Below are 19,922 nucleotides of genomic sequence, written 5' to 3' on the forward strand. Positions count from 1 at the left end.
AAGAAGGAAAAATATCAGGACAGAAAAATATAAAGAACTGGACTGAATCTTTGATTTCATTGATGGCAAAAAGACAAACAACAACAAAAAAAAGTCACCCAACTCAGATACGTCAAAAAAGTCATCAACCTAATTCTCCTTGCAGATAATTAAGAAAATATAGCTGAATCACCACTTCACATCTCAGTGTACGGAAGTGGTTGCTTTTGCTACCTCAACACTTAAATTAATTTTTATAATAACTGGAGCAATAAATTAAAGACATCTGGACTAAGAAATACACTGTTCTGATAAACTCTAACAAACTCTTCAAAAACAAAGAGAGGAATATTCTCTACTCCACTTCATAATGCTTATATTTGTCTGTCACACACACAATACACTGGATTTATAGGAACAAATTATTTGTGTGGAACTGGCAGAGTCTCCAAGTTCCATGTACCTCTCAGGAGGCAAAAAGTCCCATGAAGACTTAGCATGCTTATACACATAGGTGGTTCTCACAAACAAGGGAATTATTTATAATCCCACTTTTCCTCCAAAATCTGCAGTAATCCCATTCAATTTTAAAACAAATAAGCATATGCATTTCAACAGGCAAACTAAATGCAATAAAATATTCAAGTGTTACTGTATAACACTTTTTTTTTTTGCTTTTCTGAGTAGCAAATCTCCCATGTGATAAAAAAGATTTGGGTAGAGTGTACCATGAGATAAAGAGCTATGCTGTTCAGTTCACATAAAGGCCCCTGCTGAGGTTCAGAAAGAAGCTGAATTCTTTTCCCATGAAATCTAGAAGGAAAATGTCCCACTGCAAGTACATTTGACAAAACACTGACAGGTCCAAACTGAATATGAACAGTTTGCTAATGCCAGAGCCTTAATATTAACTGCTGATAACTCAGGAATTTCACTGTAACCCTCTGAAGTTACAGTTTTACTGTCCTCACAGATAAAGATTTCTTGGTTATCAGGCTGGGAACTCTTTTGAAGAGTTTTCTGCAGTAAACAACTCACTGATAACAAGAATTTGATTTTTACTTAGTAGTAAAGTTGTGTTTTTCCCAGCGCTCATGAAGATAAATAATGGGGGGGGGGGGGGGGGGGGGGGAAGGTAGCTAAGTGGGATGAAGAAATCCAGAGCATCTGATTCAGCAGGAAATCAAGTAGATGTTAACTCAGCAATTGTAGCTGCTCAAGCCACTCTGCTAAGATGTGTTTCCACTTGCCTTGCCAGCCACAGTGAGGGGTATGAATACAGCACTTGAACCGAATTGCTCAAAGTTTTCACTTTAGTTCTTGTTTCATGTAACCAGAAGAAATAAATCCTCCTCTGCCTCATACTCAATGTTGATAGAATTCCACAGCTTCTGTACTCATACATTTTGGCATCTCAAGAACCAACTCAAGTTAATGACTTTCACATAGCAACAAGAAAGCTGTAAATAAAATGAGACAAAATCACGTTACAACAAAGTGCAGAATTATGACACGGATAAAATAAGCCTGGATGTAATCAGCAATCGATTGGAATGACAAATTCTGCGTGGTTTCACATTAAATAATTTTAATGGAGCCTTGTAGCTTAGATACAGAAACACAGTTGCAGACAGCCAAGGGTTCAGTTGCAAGAGTCCAGGATTTCCAGGTAATGCTATTAATATCTACGTTTCTAGGGATGTAATAAACAAAGACAAGTTTGCTTAAAGCTTTTTTTTTTGCCTTTTTTCCTTTTTCAAATGAAGATAAAAATTTTTCCCCAAGTTCTTGTATCTTCAACTTTTCATTTTCAAGTTACATTATAAATCAGGCAAACGTCTTTCTTTGGTTTTCTTCTACTAGCATATATTTTTTTTTAAAAAAAAGTGGGAAAACCCACATTCCAGTTGTTTCTCCTGGCTGTTCCTCCAAGCCAGGTGAAAAGCCTGGAGTTCGTGCACGCTCAAAAGCACGGCTTTGGATCCCCTCTTGTCGCGGAGGTCGTAATTAGCTGTCGGTCTCCCCGTGGACGTTTTCCATGTGCACTTTGAGGTAGTCATTCCTTGTAAACTTCTTGTGGCAAAGCTGGCACTCCGCCATGGGCCGGTTGGGGTTGTGGGTCAGCTTGTGGCGGATCAGCATCTTCTTCAGGCTGAAGGACAGATCGCACACCTGGGGCAGGGAAGGCAGGACAAAGCCAAATGAAGCCTCGCGACTTCAAGCACGGATAACGCACCTGACGTGGCATCGCCGAAGGCACAGCCACACATACCTGCAGTGCTTAAGAAATGAGGCTGGTCTTTGGAAGAACAACTCCTTCAGAGAGCACCTTAAAGGCTATTGTTCTTGTTTGCTGGTTTGGTGGGTTTTTTAAAGGTTATAATTATTATAAAGGAAACCTCACTGTTTCGGTGTCTCTCTGCCTGGCCAAGAAAATGGAAGACATCTAGCAAAGGAAGGTGAAACTCTTCTGCTTTACTATCTGCTGTGCTGCTTCCCTTCCTCCATTGATCTCCAAGTTGTCCAGTTCATTCTCCATCTGAAGAAATGGATGGAGGGAAGAGGGACTCTGCCATGCTAAAGCCATCGCTTCTTATAAAAATCCCGGTGCTGAGGTTAAAATGAAAACCACGAAAGCTCAGCCAAGAAAAGTTAGAATGAAAAGTTAAGGCAAGACATCAGCTCAGCTAAAATCATGCTGTTATTGTCATGTTCACCTTCCATGCAAGGATATATTGCATGCATGAATTTCTCAGGAAAAGCAAAAAAAAAATAAGGAAGTATGCTGCTGATTGACAAAGAGAATAGGCAAGACTCAGATAATTAAACAAGAGTGAACACCCACAGGTTTGCAAACTTAAAATTCCAGGTTAATTCCTGACAGAGATCTCTGTCATGCAGGGAAAAAAAAAGTCTCAGGGAAGCCAGGACAATCCCTCTTCAGAAACACGAAGCTTTGAATTCACATTGGTGTCAAACTAATGAAAATGCTGAGGGACTCCTGATCTCCTGATTCCTTTGGAAACCGAGACAGACAACAAGAGACGAGCGGATAATTTTGACCTCCAGTACATGTATTTTATGCCAATTAAGGCAAAATCATGCAATGACCATAAAAAGGGCAATTGCCAGAGGCGAGTTTTTGTCCCCACAGCGTTTCCCCAGGCAAGGGCACTGTATGTGTTGTTGCAGTGGAACATTTTTGGCTTTATGACATGACATAATAATGAGGACTTTTACACAGCAACTTTAACTGTCCAACACTTTCCCCTCACTGTATAATCATCTCTTTCAGACCCAAGCAACAGCCACCCTTCTGTTATGTGTCCTCCTGCCCCTCCAAGGCTCTGGCAGTTTTGGGGGATTTTTTTAAGGGTTTGCCCCATGTATCAGTTTTTTAAGCAAGACTGGTATTTTGCGGATTTACAGGCACTCTTGCTAATGCGCACTCGAACTCTAATCAATCTCTTCAAAATGATCAAAGTTTTGGGCAAGTAGGGAGGATAGAAAAGACTGACATTTGAAAGTAAGTGTAGGGTCAACTGAAGGCAGAGTGCAGGGAAATACTGTACTGGACAGAAACCAGGACAGGCAGCACTTGACCTTGCTGCCCCCAAAAAATCATCTGGTGTCTCTGAGGCAACTGAAGTTCAATTGGCCTTCCAGCAAAAAACAAACTGGCCTTGAGAGGACAGAAATATTACATATTAGGGAAAACTGCATTTTGTACCTTCATATTTCAGTTATTCTCACTTTCCTACGAGACGTGTATTAGAATTTTCATCTTAAAATGAGAATATTCATTTCCCACTGTTATCTGTGGGATGCAAGAGACAAGAGACACCAAGTTCTGCTGACTGATAGGACACAGCAATAGGCACACAAATAAAACTGTAGCACCCTCATCTTAATCTTTTTAAAGCAAAAATACCATCTAAAAAAAAACCTGGGATGTAGTATTCCACAGTTAAGAATGTGGGGAGGCTGTTGCCATAAATTACCACTCAAGTCATTATAAGAAAAATAACATCTACAGCTTTCTTGAGCAGGATAAAAAATTATAGGTGAGAATAGCTGAGTGCAAAAAGAAAATTCAGTATCAGGTAGCCCACAATAAATGTCTCCCATAGGTACATTTTTCTGCAATTGTTCTCTACTGGTTTTCCTGCAACTTCTACTGGAACATCTGGTAACATGCACTGTGCAAGAGAAGGACTAGGACTAGGCACAGATTCCAACTGTTCCTAGAAATGCTGTGATTTGAGAAAGTAAATTCTAGTTAATTAATGAGGAAAACTGAAGGAAAAGTTGAAGCAGGAAAGGATGTTTTCATGCAGCTCCCACTTTTAATTAAAAAAAGGAAAAAGGAATAAAAAGAGAACCACCGTATCAAATCAGTCTGAAAAAAGCACACTGTGAATCCAAGAGCAGTGAATCTTGGATCCACAGTGTGGGAAAGATTGCATTTACACTGCAAGCTGGCCAGCAGCTGATAAACAGTACAGCAATCTGAAAAAGTTATTGACAACGAGGTGGAGTTAGAGAAATCCTCCAGGTACTATCTAGAGCCAGACTGAGATTAGCCCAAAAGAATACAGCAAATCTCCTCGCTTGTAGACATCAGCGAAATATTTGAGCTGAACTTTTCCATGAATTTAATATATTTTATTCTCAATGAAATGACATCAGATTATTCACTAAAAACCAGGCCAGTTAACAGACCCTTGCAACTCCTCCTGCCAAGCTGTTATTCTAACTTTGCATCTAATTTTAGCAGGTTCTGAGCAAATTTACAACTGCTCAGACTGAGCCATCGAGGACATAACGGAAAGCTGGCAGCCTTGGGACAGATTCATCAAGAGCCAGTATCACAACACAAAGTCCCTATACTAATTCTATGCCCTGTTCTGATGCCTTCCCCTAAATCCTTGAGCAACAGCTTGACATTTTGGCATTTCATAGTTCTGAAAGACATTATTTCCCACCAGTTTGTGCACATTCAGCCCCCCCAAAAATACCTCCCAAAAGCTGAGATGTCGTGTACAAATGGGGTGTGTGGAGGAAAGGTACCTGACAGTGATCTATGGACTGTAACCTGAGAGGCTCCATCTCAGCGCTGCAACTGTGCACAGCACCCCAGACTGCTCCACTGAATGACAGGAAAATGAGCACATGTTGAAAATATCAGACCAGATTTCAGTAGAAACTGGAAATGTTTGTGTCATTCACCATCAGAAGCATTCAGATTCCATGTAATAAATTAGATACCTTTTCCTACGTAAGTTAATCTCCAACTATTAACCTGTTGCACGAATTTATGTGGGAACCCACCCAACCAGCGCGACTTTGTAACTTGTAACATCCAAATTGCATTAATAATGGTGAAAATAACTCTTATGGGATCCAAACCCATAAAATAAGAGGGTGTGCAACGCTCTTGGCAACCAGAGAGGGTACATAAAATTCTCTGAATGGCCTTTCAATGTCTGGGTAATCAAAGGCCAGATGAAGTGTAACTTTATGCCACAGCCAAGAGGCTCAAGGCCGTGGTCTCCCTGGAATTAGGTCCCTCTGCTGCACCAGAGCCAGGAAGACAAAGGGACAGTTGGACTCACGTCACACTGGAACGGCTTCTCTCCGGTGTGGGTCCTCATGTGCTCGTCCAGGCCCCGCTTCTGACTGAAAGCCTTGTTACACTCCGAGCACTGGTACGGCTTTTCCTGCGCGGAATGACAACAGCGAGTGAAAGTGAGTCAACACAGAGCCCGAGTCATTAAAGGGGTGGAATTCCATGCTGGATGGTGCAAGTTTTATATTCTCTCTAAGGGATTACAGTCAGTGAAAACAACAGCAAACGACTTTCAAATGATGAAGTGAAAGCTGGGAAAGCTGGGGCCTGACAGTTTCCACTTCAACACCCACTTAGGAATTAATTATCTGTTCCAGTCCTTCAAACCCAGCCATTTTGGGAGTCTGCTTTTTGTCACCTGAAAGGTACAGAAATGTAAAATTCCAGTGCGCTTTGCTTTATCCTCCACAAATGCTTAAAGCATCCGGACAAGTAAAATTATCTACAAAACCTCAGGTTTGTTAGCAGGTTTCTGAGCAGGGGAAGAGGTGAGGAGAGGGAGAGAAGGTACAAGGAAAGCTTGTGGCAGAGCAAACAGTTCTTTTGAGAAGTGGTGACAGAAGGTTAATCACATATTCATCGCAGAATCTCAAAAGAAGTGCAGATGGTAACCAAGCCATCTGTATTTTTATTAGAACTATTGGTTAGCTGCTACTGTAACACGTGATGTTATAAAAGTTGCAATCTCACTGACCTCAAAGAATTAGAGATATGTAAGGAAAACCACTTAGGTAAAGATTTTTTTTTCCTTTAAAGTTCTTCCTGAATATAGAAATTCATATAAGGTGTATTTCCACCTTGATTCCACTAAAGTTACCAAAGAACTGTATGGGAATCAACACTTAAATAAATCAAAGATCAAAGTTAGCATTATAGCACTGCACATGGCCTCATTAAAATTTTAATGCTGTTGAGGCACCTTTAGTTTTGAATCAACCATACTTCTTTCATCCTCCTTTTTCCTGTGGACTCTAATTCTGTATTGTTGAAGTTCTGAGGAAGGGTATTTTAGGCAAAGTAAACAGTTTTCACTGTATTAAATTGAAAGCATCGACTGAAAATCAATAGGCCATGTTAAAAGTATGAATTAAAAAATAACAGGCAGCGAACTCAAAGTCCTTTTGGGAGATAATGTGGGAATCAAGGAAAGCGAGACAGAACAACTCAGCTCAGGTGTTAAAGCAAGAAAGAGAAAAGTTCTCTGGTTATTGAATCCCTGTTCTGAGTTATGTTGGGAACAACCAGGTCTCCATACACCCAACACAGTGGACTATAAATTAGGGCTGTTCTGAGGGTATCCCAGTCTCTCTTTAGGGCCACTTTTTGCAGGTCCAGAGACCCCAGCAGGAGTGAACATGAGGTTGTTCATTTTGGAGCCCCCACCCATGAGGTCTCCTAGAAGAGGCAGCGTCATTTCCATGATTCCTCAGTATAAAGGAAAACATAGCAAATTATCTAAAAATCAAAAATCAAAAATCATCATCTAGACCAAAACTTCAAGTCATAGGGAGCTTTGCTGGACTGACTGAAGGCTTCATGGAGCAGGACCGCATTTCCAAGGGAATTGTATGAATAAGTCGTATGAAAAGCAGGTTTGTGCAACAACCCTTTAATTGGTTTTGCATTGTGGCTAACACAAACCACATTTTTGTGAGTCCTCCAAAACCAGCCTTTCTCTGGGCAGGTTGTTGCACAGAAAGTGCAAAGTAGAGTATACGACGTGTACATCTTAAACACCTCTGGAAACACTCACTCCTGCGAACTGCACCAGGTGGACTCGCTCCCTTCTCTCACCTGGTTCTTCAGGTACCTCAAGAGCTGTCTGGATCATGAGTGGCTCATTCATTGCAGAGGTAAAGGGACTGCAGGATTCCATTCTGGAGAAGGAGCCATTATACACTCTGGGAAGCTGAAGCCCCAAACCTGTCACCTTCCCCCAGGTTGTTTGGCTATTTGCATTGTGCCCTGTGGCAGAAAAGGGTGTATCCAACCATCCCCTTGGCATTTGTATTCCACATGGAGTGCATGAAGCTCATCCAGAGCTTTGATCTAATTCTAGATGTCTCACATCTGTGTATTGGAGTGAGTCCATCAGACACCACTGTGATTCCCACCAGCCTCGTCTCCCCTAAGCAAAGCTGCCCTCCACTCACATCTGTGCCTGTCTCAGTAATATAAGCAGGGCTGCCCAGAGCAAAAACTTGGCCCTGAGTTTATCTTCAGAGAAAAAGTCTTTTGTTGGTTGTTGGTTTCAAAGAAGACATCATTCTCAGAGACTAAAACCAAAACATTCTGTGCTTTTTCTTTTTCTCTCTCCTCCTTCTCCTCCTCTGGTATCAAATTCCCATTGCACAATACTTGGAGAAAGCAACATTTGTAACATGGAAAAGAACATGTTTGCTTGGCAGAACCACCGCTGCTCTAAACGTGAACAGAAAACAAAAAAAAGAGATAAAAGCCACAGCAACAGGTCTGAAAAAGCTAATGCCACCTCAGAAGGACAACAGGGACCAGAGATGAGATTGGAAGGAAGTTGGACACATTTAAAACACGAAGCAGAGGGAAAAACCTGCTGACTGTCAACAGAACAGGAGCTCATTGGGAAGATCATCCAAGTCTGACTTCAGAGGAGTCAGCAACTGCTAGAACTATAAATCTGCCCTCTGTTGAAAAAGCATCTGCCAGGCCATGACTGGGGTGGCAGCAAAGGCAAAGGATTACATGTGTTTTCTTTTATGGATGACACTAACGAGGAAGGGAGCGGGGAGAGCGAGAGAGACAGGACGGAGTTGATCCTGCATTGATTTAATAGCCCAGTTTTAAGCAGGCCAGGTATAAATGGAAGCAGGTAAGTCAGGATTTACAACCTCCCTGCCTCAAAACAGGGAAAGGCCAAGCAGAGCCCAAATGGTATTCTGGAAGGTGCTTTGCAGTAAGACCGGCATGTAACTTAAAAGCTCCCATCTCTGATGATTTTCACTTCACTATGTTAAAACGGAGAGGAAATCAACATTTTAACAACTCTGACAAATTAAACAGTGCCTGCAGTACACACTCAGCTGTCTGAATCACAAACCACACCTTGATTTGCCATTGGCACCACCCTCAACAGCTCCATGGAACACGTGCACAGAGCATCCTGCAACCACGGCAGATGGAAACACTGAAATGCAGAATATCTGATCTGCTCTGTACTTGATTCTACCTCCCTTAAGAAATGTAAGTACATTATGTGTATTAGCTGAGCACCAGTGCATGTGGTTGTTCCTGGAAACCTGGTCAAAAGCCTTAGGCAGGTAAAACATGAATGACTTTGGGAGAAGTGCCTCCAATCTGAATTTAGAACAGTTCAATGAGCTCGACAGCAGTGGCGAGACAAATATAACCTAGCCACTATTATATCCAAATAAATCATGGCTCAAGGTTCACATAAATGAGAGTTAAAAACAGTTCTAGCAACTCTTTCAAAGAACAATTTAAAACCGAGCTGAAGTCACACTCCAGAAACCTTATTCTTTACTTTTTGGTTAAGCTAATTTATTACAGTGATTTCAGAAAGTGAACTTGACTACCAAAATGTTACTCAATAATCCCTTTCAACTGACATACAAAGTACACTGAAAATCCCAGAGCTATCTTGCGCCTAATTTCTCTCAAGCTAATATTTTTATATTAGCTCATGAGATGTAGGTACAGTCCTGCTTTCCAACTGCTTTCTATGTGGCCTTTGAAAACACCTGTATTACTCCCAATGATCATCGTTTGCTGATTCATGTATTTGCACTATCATTTGAATATAGAGGGTTAATAAAAAAATTGTGGTTAAAAAAAAAAAAATCAGTAAGAATGGAAAAACGTTGCCTAGAATGAACAAACGTGACCAGAGAGATAACATGGAAATAAACTAGTCAGATGTGCAGCTAATTTCTCTGGCAGAAACCTGTAATCCCTCCAGCTTTGCCAACCTGAAAATGCAGGAAATCAGCTTTCAGATGGGGAGGACAGCGACAAACTTCTTCAGGAAGCATTACCTGAAGGGCACCTCAGGCACTGGGGGAGTGATGCTCAGTTTAAGTCAGCTTAAGTCACACAGACCCTTTGCTTCATGTGTTTTAAACTTTTTCCTAACAGCAACAACACTTTGCTTTAATTCTTGCTGGTTATTAATGTTGATGTGTCCCTCAGGAGCCCTTTGGCCGCTTGTACATGGAAAACATCAAAAGATGGTGACCAGAGCAGGTACCGTCCTGCCAAAAAACCCACCTGAAGGGGAACCCAAGGAACAATTTAAGGGCTACACCACAGCCTGAAAAGCAACATCTAAAAGGTTTGGAAACATCTAAAAGGTTTGGAAATATCTAAAAGGTTTGGAAACAACACAGGGCTCATGAAGCATAAAATCCCAGCTTCCATCTAAACTGAAGGGCTGGGAATTGAGCTATAAAGCAGTAAGACAGCAAAATGCCACAGAAGCACGGATGGTTTCTGGAGCTGAGGTTTAGTTACGTTTCAGCCCTAGAAAACCCCAACCCTAAGGTGATTAACATCAGAAAAATGCCATCACTGGTGTTTTCTGTGAGGTCATCACCACTGGCAATATGTTCCCTAGTGAGATTAGAGGAAAAGTCACTTCAGATCACAGATGGTGCAAGTTAATGGAGGCCAGTTTGGTATCTGAGAGTGAAAAATGTGCAAGAAATAACGAGATGCTCTCCCAGTAACTAGAAAGGTTTTGGGAATTACAGCAGAGACAGAGACCTTCTGAAACCATCAGACTTGCACTGAATTCCTAAGGTAAAACTGGCATGGGAAGACAAAGGTTGATGAGAATTTACAACTCTGCAAGAGTGGCAGGCATTTCAATCTTATAACGATTAGAACTCAATTTAAAAAAAAAAAAAATCACTTTACAACTACACATTTCCTCAGTTGAGAAGTAAAATCCCTTTAAAAAAAACATTTCCAATAAATCCATTCCAATTTCAACTTCCCTGTTGAAACAACTGTGAAAGAATTTTGGCAGATTTCAAACAAAAAAAGTGACTTTTATTAGAAGTGACTAATGTTTTTGTTAGAACAGGTCTCAATTCAGTATTAGGGGTATTGAAAAAATATCTCTTCTTTGCAATAAATTTTATAATGAAAACAAAAACATGCATCTTCACTGAAATTGCTGACAGGAAAAAAAATTAATTTCTTCAAAAGTTCCAGTATAAGCAATCAGTTGGATTTTACCATACCATTAACTTTCCATTTTCCATAGTAGTTCTGCCTATTTCCTACCTGTAATTTGAAAAGTTTTGATTTCTTTGGGGTTTTTAAACTTTAAAGGTATTTTTTTCCTTTTAAAGATTTAGTGAAAGAGGGTTTATTTAATCAGCCATGATGAAAATTCACTAGATGTTCATTTGCTCCTGGAAAAAGAACAGTATCAATAGAGAAAAAAGTACATTTTCACTCTATGAGGAAGGAACGATCATCAGTCACCATTCCATAAAAAAAAAAAAAAAAAAAGTGTGAAAATATAGGTGCAGTGGGATTCAAACCTTCCACACTATGTGTGCAAACACAGATTCCACAGGCAAGGAAACCACAGCCCTGGCAAAGTCATCATCCTCACACAGATGTTTGGGAACTCACTCATATCTCACCAACAGGGAAATACAGATAAAACCCAGTATGGAAAAAAAAAAAAAATCCAAATTCAATCAACACTTCATATTATTTCATTTCACACTGTCATGTGCACAGAAGACTCTTTATATCCAAAGTCTTTTTTTTTTTTTTTTTTTGACAATAGCATTGTGTGCTGCTTCTAGAACACATGACCCTTTTGCAAACCTTAAGCTCAAATATTACCTGGGAAACACAGAACAAGTGAAATTATGCCATGATTGTCAATATTACTCTGGCATTAATTTTTGTTTAGTATTATTTTAATATTCTTCTGGGTTAAAGAAGAAAAGAGGGGGCAGTGTTACATTATATATATATATATATACACACATACATGTATGTATAAAAGTACATCTATATGTAAATATATACACTGGCCAAGCAGCAAGTTAAGTCAGTTGCAGAGTTACAAAAATGTTCTTATCACTTAATTTTCTATGCCTTGCAGAACAATCTCTGAACATTAGGTGCTTTTTAAAAACTTAATTAAATACGTGTTTTAAAAAGGTAGGCACTTCTGCATGGGAAAAAAAAGGGACCTACAGATATACTAAAATGTTGTAGTTTAAACTACCTCAGAAATGTGCAATTTGAGCATTACAGGCAGCCTTCTACCCACCAAAAGTCAGATTTTTAAACAAGCTATGAAAAGTACACATATCTGTTATATGGAAATGTGGAATATGCAAATCAAGGGATGAAAAGCCATTTGCACGTTGCTTCCACTCTTGCTGTTTTCCATCCCTGAAACAACCTGTAACGAACCCAGCATCTCCAGAAGTAATTAAAACACCAACTTGACGTGACGATAACTCCGGGCACTTATCAATGAGCAGATTTCCAAACATCAGCAGTTCTGTTGCGGCCACACACAGGAATTTCTGCACATGTTTAAGCTCAAGCCCTGTAATATGATGTCTAAAGCCTTAGGAAGGAGGTGATGTTCACTGCCATGTGCTTCCTCTGAGCTGATATGGCCTGTAAATTCATTTCACCAACAACTTCAATGAGTTCCTCATTTATGCTTTCCTAGGCTGTTATATTTCTCCTTAAGGAAAAAAAAAAAACAACCCCACACCATCAAACCATAAACCAAACACATCTACTTTCAGAGAAACAAATCAGCACTCAGGTGACATTTTAATATTAGGGGGTCGGTGTTTTCTCCCCTTCCATGCTCAGTGGGGTTTTGGCTTTCCTTCTCTGTTGACTCCAGAGTTGGAGCTGACACCTGTGGCCACCCAGGTTGTGCTCAGTTTAGCAGCTGCCAGACCTTAATCAACTTTCTGCAATGATTTTTCCAGCAGCCTTCCCTGATCCACAGCGGCAGGTTTGGCATTTAATCCCACTGGTAAAACACATCTAGATTTAATCTCCACAATGACATTTTCCTTCTTCAGTGTCACAGTATTACTTTGTAGCTACTTCACAGTCTTTCTGGTCAAAAGACCAGACATTTTTTTTTAAAGATATTTATGAGAAGGGTGCTATGATTGTGTTCATTTCTACATTGTAGGCTCAGCTGATACAAAAATGCCTTCTGGATTTATCTGTCCAGCTCTACTTAGATATTAAACAAGGTGCTGAAATGTGAAGAAGAGGGAAAAGTTGGAACGTGCAGGATTACAGCAACAGGCTTCCATTTTAAAAGTTACTAGTCTTGTTAATGTTATTCATGTTGATTCTTGTTACCTCAAAGCACCACAATATTTACGTGGGGATAAATGAATGAATGAGCCTCACTGTGACGTTTTGGAACAGGAGCAGGACGACCACAAAGAATCAAAACCTCAAACCCAAGCTGTGCCTGCAGGTTTTAATCCTAGAGCATAACTGTGAAGATGACCAGGGGTCTGCTTGGCACACACAGACAAAAAAATAGAAACACTGAAATGTCACCTTTCAGCTCCAGATGATCAAGACATGGCAAGTGCATGGAAACATATCACATTTGGTTTGAGGGGTTGTTGTTTTTACTCAAACTGTGTGACAGATGAGGAACAAATGAAATTTGGCACTGTTTCAGAGCTTGTTTACCCCTTCTCCCACACACAGCCACGTAGAAGTTATTTGGTCATTGAAACTTCTCTTGGTGCAAGCACAGTAATGTGGGACAGCGACAACAGAAAAGAATTTATAGCATTTCTGAAAGTGATTTAACAGCTGGAAAAAAGGAGAAACAACTAACAACATGGGACTAGCCTGCTCCCAATGAACCAGCAGGAAGCACTGCACAAACTACTGATTACTTCTCTTGGTTGGGGTGAACCAGCTAAAACTTCATCTAGGACCTCTAGTGCCATTTTACAGAGACAGAAAGAATCAAAGCACTGGATGCTGAAGTTTCAATAACAGTGAAGCATTTACAGGATTGTTTACTCAGTCAACAAAATTAATTTATGTCTATAAATAACCACAGCTTACAGGAAGATGTTAGTACTGCTATTATTTCAACATGAAAGAAACCAAACACAGAAAAAAATAGAAGGTCAGTAAGGGAGTCACAATTAGAATTTATAAGTTAATGAGTTGAGTCTTTGCCTCTTATTTTGATAAGTATTAAATACCTTGGTTGGCACGGGCTAATCCCTACACAAACAGCCCTTAATTGCTTTTCACCACCCCTGATTCCCAGGCAACCCTCCAGCAACCATAAAAAGCTCGCTCCACTTCCCCCCCGTGTGGGACTTACCCTGGTGTGGGTGCGGATGTGCATCTTCAGGCCGTCGTTCTTGCTGAAGGCTTTGTCACAGTAAGGACACTGGTAGGGCCGCTCACCTGGCAACAGGAAAAGCAGCACAGCCCATAAATATGAACTCAGGACATGCAGGCCTTGCAGCACAGCTGTTTGTCAAGTAAAAGTGCTTTTTGCTGGCCTTATCTCCACGCTCCGTTCCAACGACTGCAGAACTAAGCATTAGAAAAATTACAAATAAAGGTCCACCTGAGCGGGATGCAGTGCTGGGTCAAAGATATTCCTCTCTGCTGGTTGATTTTGTGCTAGCAAGATATGAATACACACAGACAGCCTTGGGGAAAAAGAAAACAAAAAAGAAAACACCTAATGCCCTTGCTCAAACCACACTCTCCAGTGATTTACACATGGTCACTTTTATGGTTAGGCATTAACTGCTCCCAAATATTTCTTCTATTTCACATCTGGTCGTTATTAGAGGCCTCTGGTGTCAGAATCCCAATGAAATAGAAAATCTACTCTTTTTTAATGCCGCATCTGAGCTGTGTTAGAAGCTAGTTAATCAAAAGTTTCTGCAATTTTTGTGTGGCAATTTATGACTGAAATGGAAGCACAACAATCTCAGCATCTCCCTTTGCAGCCTCCCGTATCTTAAGGATATCTGTTTAACGCTCCATTAGACTGGTGTCATTTGGCATCGATTTTCCCAACCTCACATTAGTGTAATGTGGATACTGAGCTGTTCAGAAACAAACAGTAAAGAGTTTCTGAGCGGCATCATTTGGAAGAAATGCATCTGAATTTTTAACTCTTCAGGCAACGCTCTGGACTCTGAGTCTATTGCCTCCTCTTCCTGTAGACAGCACTTTAAAAAGCAAAGACCAGACTGTTTCCATTGCAAAACACCATTCAAAAAATTAGGACAGTAGCCAGTTTGCTGTTAGCAACATGAATTTGCTCTACACAACCACAAGGTGTAACAAACCTTTATTGGAAAATGCAAGTTAAGCAAAGCCTATTCTGCTAAGTGAATGCGTTGTTTTCCACTCACAGAGGAATTTATGCATCTATAGAGAGATTTAACATAGTCCAAATATCAAACAATTACTAACACTCATACTCAACCCTGGAAAATAGGCAACCAAGATTACAACATTTTACAGTTAAAAACGCTTCCTTTCTGTCTTTTATTACTGTTTAGGTACCCCTGTGAATGACAGTAGCACAACATCACACAGCAAAGCACTTGTGAAGCACAAATATTTTCCTCTCTTGGGTTCTGCCATCTCTCAGAAAGCACAGCTCTGGGAACTTGGTTGTTTGGGGTTTTTTTTTCAAGGATGATGACAACAATCACTGTATTATAGCTGTGTTCTCATCGAGCAGTTTGATATATGATACTCTCTCTCCTGACCCTCAGTGCCTTTAATCCAGGCCTCCGAAATTCAAACACTCCAACAGTTGTCAGTACTCAAATATTTAATTAATTCAGCTGACATTTTTACGTCTCAGGGCTTTTGAATGCACAAGTTCAAGCTTTCAGCAGTTTGTAAGCAGATGAGCGCTGACAGGTAGGAGTTGTACCCTCCTCCCTCTCTCCCCCACCCTCGAGTTTCTTTCAAGAGGAAAACTTTTGCTTTCAAAGGATGGGTTTGAGTTTGTCTGTTTTGCATTAACAGTGTCCTTCTGACACCAACCATGGAGACCACGGGGAGAAGGCGTTAAGAGCTTGCAGGAGATGCCAGCAGAGGGCAACAACAGGACTCCACACCAGCACGTTACACCTGAGCAGCTTTTCTGTACTGCCCATTTTCAAACATCTTCACTGCTCTAAAAAGCGCCAAGTTTATTATGGAACCCCAGCCCTGACTTGACACTGAAGCTTGGGGACATCTTGCTTTTTCTAAATCATACAAACAATTTCTCATGCACTTTTGTCATTAATAATTACCAATAAAACTACCTAAAAGACCCACCCCAAGTAATTTTACTGTGGCTCTTCTTTTCCTGTTCTTCTCTTTCCCTCATCTTCGCATCCTGAATGCTTCAAATGTACACAAGTGTCCTTGTGCTTCCACGAGCAACTGTAAATGGCTAACTTCAGCAGAGCTTAGAACTGGCACTAAGAAGAACTGGAGGACAAGTGGGATGTGCTAAAAGCTCCTGGGAAGGTGACATTATCCATCAGTGCTTTCGCACTCACCTACAGTCAGGCAAAGGCCAGCAAAACCCAATTATAAGCGTAGGAATATTAAACTTCAAGTCAACTCATGCACAGTAAATACTTGGGAGATTTCCAGAGGCAAAACTTCTCTGACCAGGAAAGGAATGGATCTCTAATGAGGAGACTGAAAGTGAGAATAACCAAGATATAAGCAAAGGAACTGTTCTTTCAAGTCATGCATCTCTGTTTCTCTTCCCCTCACAAGAAGGGGTTACTAAGAACTGAAGTAAAAGAACATGATTTCTCCTATGATGAACTCCAATTTCTCCTTGGATTTACTGTTAGAAGCATGTTTATGAGGAATGGTGTCAAAGTGTGGGAACAGCACACTAACAGGGAATGTGCCTTAAGTAAAGTTGATGCAAGTAATAATTACGCCATTATGCATTTTTATATAAACATATTTTAATATATAAATATATATATATATGTAATGTTTGGAGGGTTTTTTTAATCTGATTTCTACATCAACATAAGAATAATGGGGGGGGGGGAATCTTTTAACTTTTAAATACACTGCTCAGCCTTAACTCTAACTTCACTAAACTAAGACCAATTGCTACCATTAAAACACCAAAGCACCCCAGCGAGTCAAATGTACCAAATGTCACGTTTCCCCTGGAGTTACAGCTGCCTGGCATGGCCCTGCTGTCCCACAACAAACTGCTCAGCACACTGATGGCCCCGCTGTACAAACAGCCCCCAATAAATAATCCTGGGATAAATTGCAGAGGATTTACCATAATTCAAAGTCTAGACATTCTACTGCCAGATTTCGTACGAACAGAAAAAAAAACCCCGCAGCTTTTAACGTCATAAAAATACATTTAACCTTAATACAGGGATTATGAAAAACAATTCCGTGATTGAAAAACATATGGGATTTTGATCTGAAACCATGTCAGGACAGAACAGATACCTTTTTTTTCCCCTCAAGTGTGTACATCTCTAAGCTGGAGATCACACTACCTACTGGACCTTAATGTAGCAGCAGAAGTTAAACATCAGATTCCTCCATTCCAGTTCAAATCAGGATGGACAATTTCCCATGAGACGTTTGCGATCAAAGGTGCTGTTTGATCTGCCAAACTCAGATACCCCAGGAGCAAAACAATGAAGAAACAAAGCCAAATCCACATTAGTTTTTTTTTTAAGATTTCAAGATTTCAGTGGCTACAGCTTGACATTTAATAAGGACTCTGAGACACAACAATTCAAGTCAGTCAGATGTGCAGCTATTTGCACACCGGTTTGCATTCCCTCGAGTCAGCTGAGCCACAAAAAACATAAACCAAACTGTTTACAAAGTCAGATGTCTTTATTAGAACTGAACTGCTGTATTAAGGAGTGTGGAATTTCAATTATGCAGCAAAATTACCAGGGTGGGGGAGTTTTTATATACTTTTTAATATGTCTCTGTTTGGTCATTTGGGGTATTCAGCAGCACTGGTCTAAGTCAACACTCATGAAAATCACAAAAAGCCCTATGACAGACTGCCCTGATACTGTTCAGTGAATTCAACTGCAAAGAACCTGTTTTCTTTGGCTTTCTTAAAGAAATAAACAAATATAATTATAGCAATGTGGTCCTTCCAACCCTTCCACAGACCATTAACCATTTATATTTACTAAATACAGTTCCTTTTCCACCTTCTAAATATGGTTCCTTTTTAGGTGCTGAACCACTTACTATAAGGATTAGAAGATTATTTTGTGTATATATATATATATATATAATTTCAAAATGTCAACTTTCAGAACAGTTATGGTCAAGTCTAAACTTTTATATATAATGGTCCAACTTCAGACTGGGGCAGGGGAGGGGGGATGAAGGGAGACTCCACCATCACCCAACCGCAGTGGGAAGGCAGCAGTTCACCTGGGGAGGAATCAGGAGGCCAGGGGGCCATCTGGATCGCACATGCAACACTCCAGGCCAGATGATCCACAGGGCAGCCCAGAATGGGAATTGCAGGAAGGCTCTTTCAGTCAGAGATAAGCTGGGGCGATGACAGCATTCAACGGCACGTGAGGATGGGCAGAAGGTGAATGGATGGAACAAAACTCTAATCTGGGACATATGCCTTGGAAAGCTGGCTGCTCACACAGAGCACCTGACAGCCTCCCACATTTACCCTCAGCTGCCAGGGCAGCTCCCTCTGCTGAAAAGAACTTCATTAGGAATCAAAATTAAATTGAACAGGAACTTGAGGAACTCAGTGATTTCAACAGAGTTTCAAATTAGAAAACGCCAGAAAAACAATAACTGAATGCAGAGTAAATATTCACACTTCAAGAATATATTCAGTAGATTTCAGCACTTTGGTGTTGTACAACAACTAAACACTCAAAATTTAGCCCTTCGGAAGGTACAGAAGTGCCCACACAGGATTAGCTTTCTCATGCCAAGAGCACCACGACTTTGTGATTTGAAAGGTAATTTTATCCTCACGGTGAGCCAGAAAAAGTCATTGAGTGCTCTGAGTCCTGTTCTCTGAGAGGCAGAGCTCAGGTAGGGGTCAATTACAGCTATTTCTTACTTCATGTTAACCAACAGTCAAATCTGGCAGACTTAGCTATGCTTTAATACTTGAGGTATGGAAGTGGTGTTTTCACAGCTAAGAACGTCTGGTTTCTGCAAAGTTTTGGGTTCATTCAAAGAATTCAGATTACCTCTAGTTAAGACCAGCAGATAAAATGTTTGTCCTATCTGGTCCATCAAAATTGTCATGATATAACTGAAATATTGGCTATTTGTAACTAAATAGATCATAAAGTCTAAGTAAAAAGCTCTTACAAAATAAGAAGACTGACTCCCTGCAGTAAAGCATGAACTACCATTATTACTTAGAGACTCTCGTCAGTTCTACAGTGATATTAAGGTTCTTGTAACAAATAAAAACCCCACACACTTCCTTTAAATAATAAACCTGTTTCATTCTTTGCATCTATCAGTGGAATTAAGGAGTTCCCTGTGGATGTAGAACTAACATCTACGACTTCAGTGAACCCAGTGGTCAACTAAGTCTTTAAAATCCCATGCATGAATCAATCAGTAATTCATCTGATCTAAAGATGTCACTAATATTCCAACAATCTACCCCTTAAAGGAGCATTGCTTCATTCATGGCTACAGCCAGCAAGAAGCTGGCAGCTGGATGAAACTTTACAGGTATTTTGAAAGATTTAAGCGTTGCCTAGAGATAAACAGGACAGTGATGTATAAACTGAAAGGTTTAGAAATGCAGAATCCTTACCTTTGAGGCCTCCTGCGAGCTCCTTTTTTAAATTGGGTAGATAAAAGAGAGACCATTTATAAGTTATTGAATAGCAACAACCTATCTGCAGACATTTGCAAGCTGTTCACTGACTAGACACAGATACATCCTTTCACATACTTCACTGTGATACGAGAGGAAGTTCCTTCAAGCTTCCCTTTTATCTTTTTTTTTTCCATGAAAGAAAATATAAATTATTTATAAGGTAATTTGCCAGAAGATCTGCTGGAATGAGGATCCTGCCTGTACATTATTATGTACCTGAACGAACAGTTGCTTGTTTAGCTATTAAACTTTTGGTGACACATTTTAGCACTGTAATAAAAGAAATTTATACTGTACTTGAACACATTACTTCCTTCAACTACTTCGAAGCCTACTGTGGTTAGAGCTGATTGAATTATGTTAATAACCAAAGATTTTTATTATGACTCCACAACT

At 40.2% G+C, this 19,922-nt stretch overlaps 1 protein-coding gene across 4 annotated transcripts in view; it reads right to left on the reverse strand.

Annotated features, from left to right (window-relative positions):
• Positions 1–1,203: 1,203 nt before the first annotated feature.
• Positions 1,204–19,922, reverse strand: part of PRDM5 (PR/SET domain 5) — a 52,879-nt gene continuing 34,160 nt past the window's right edge. For 3 of the 4 annotated variants that reach the window (XM_027902793.1, XM_027902792.1, XM_027902795.1), the window contains exons 14-16: positions 13,977–14,062; positions 5,595–5,699; positions 1,918–2,151 (exon numbers count right to left, since the gene is read on the reverse strand). In XM_027902793.1, the coding sequence (XP_027758594.1) occupies positions 1,987–2,151; positions 5,595–5,699; positions 13,977–14,062 (356 nt within the window). In that variant the 3' untranslated portion in view covers positions 1,918–1,986. Of the gene's footprint in view, positions 1,440–1,917; positions 2,152–5,594; positions 5,700–13,976; positions 14,063–19,922 lie in introns of those variants that run through there. The other variant, XM_027902794.1, reaches the window with a different exon arrangement.

This window comes from Empidonax traillii, unplaced genomic scaffold, assembly GCF_003031625.1.
Source record: "Empidonax traillii isolate 1590-97213 ecotype Southwest subspecies unplaced genomic scaffold, ASM303162v1 scaffold910:size426884, whole genome shotgun sequence".
NCBI lineage: Eukaryota > Metazoa > Chordata > Aves > Passeriformes > Tyrannidae > Empidonax > Empidonax traillii.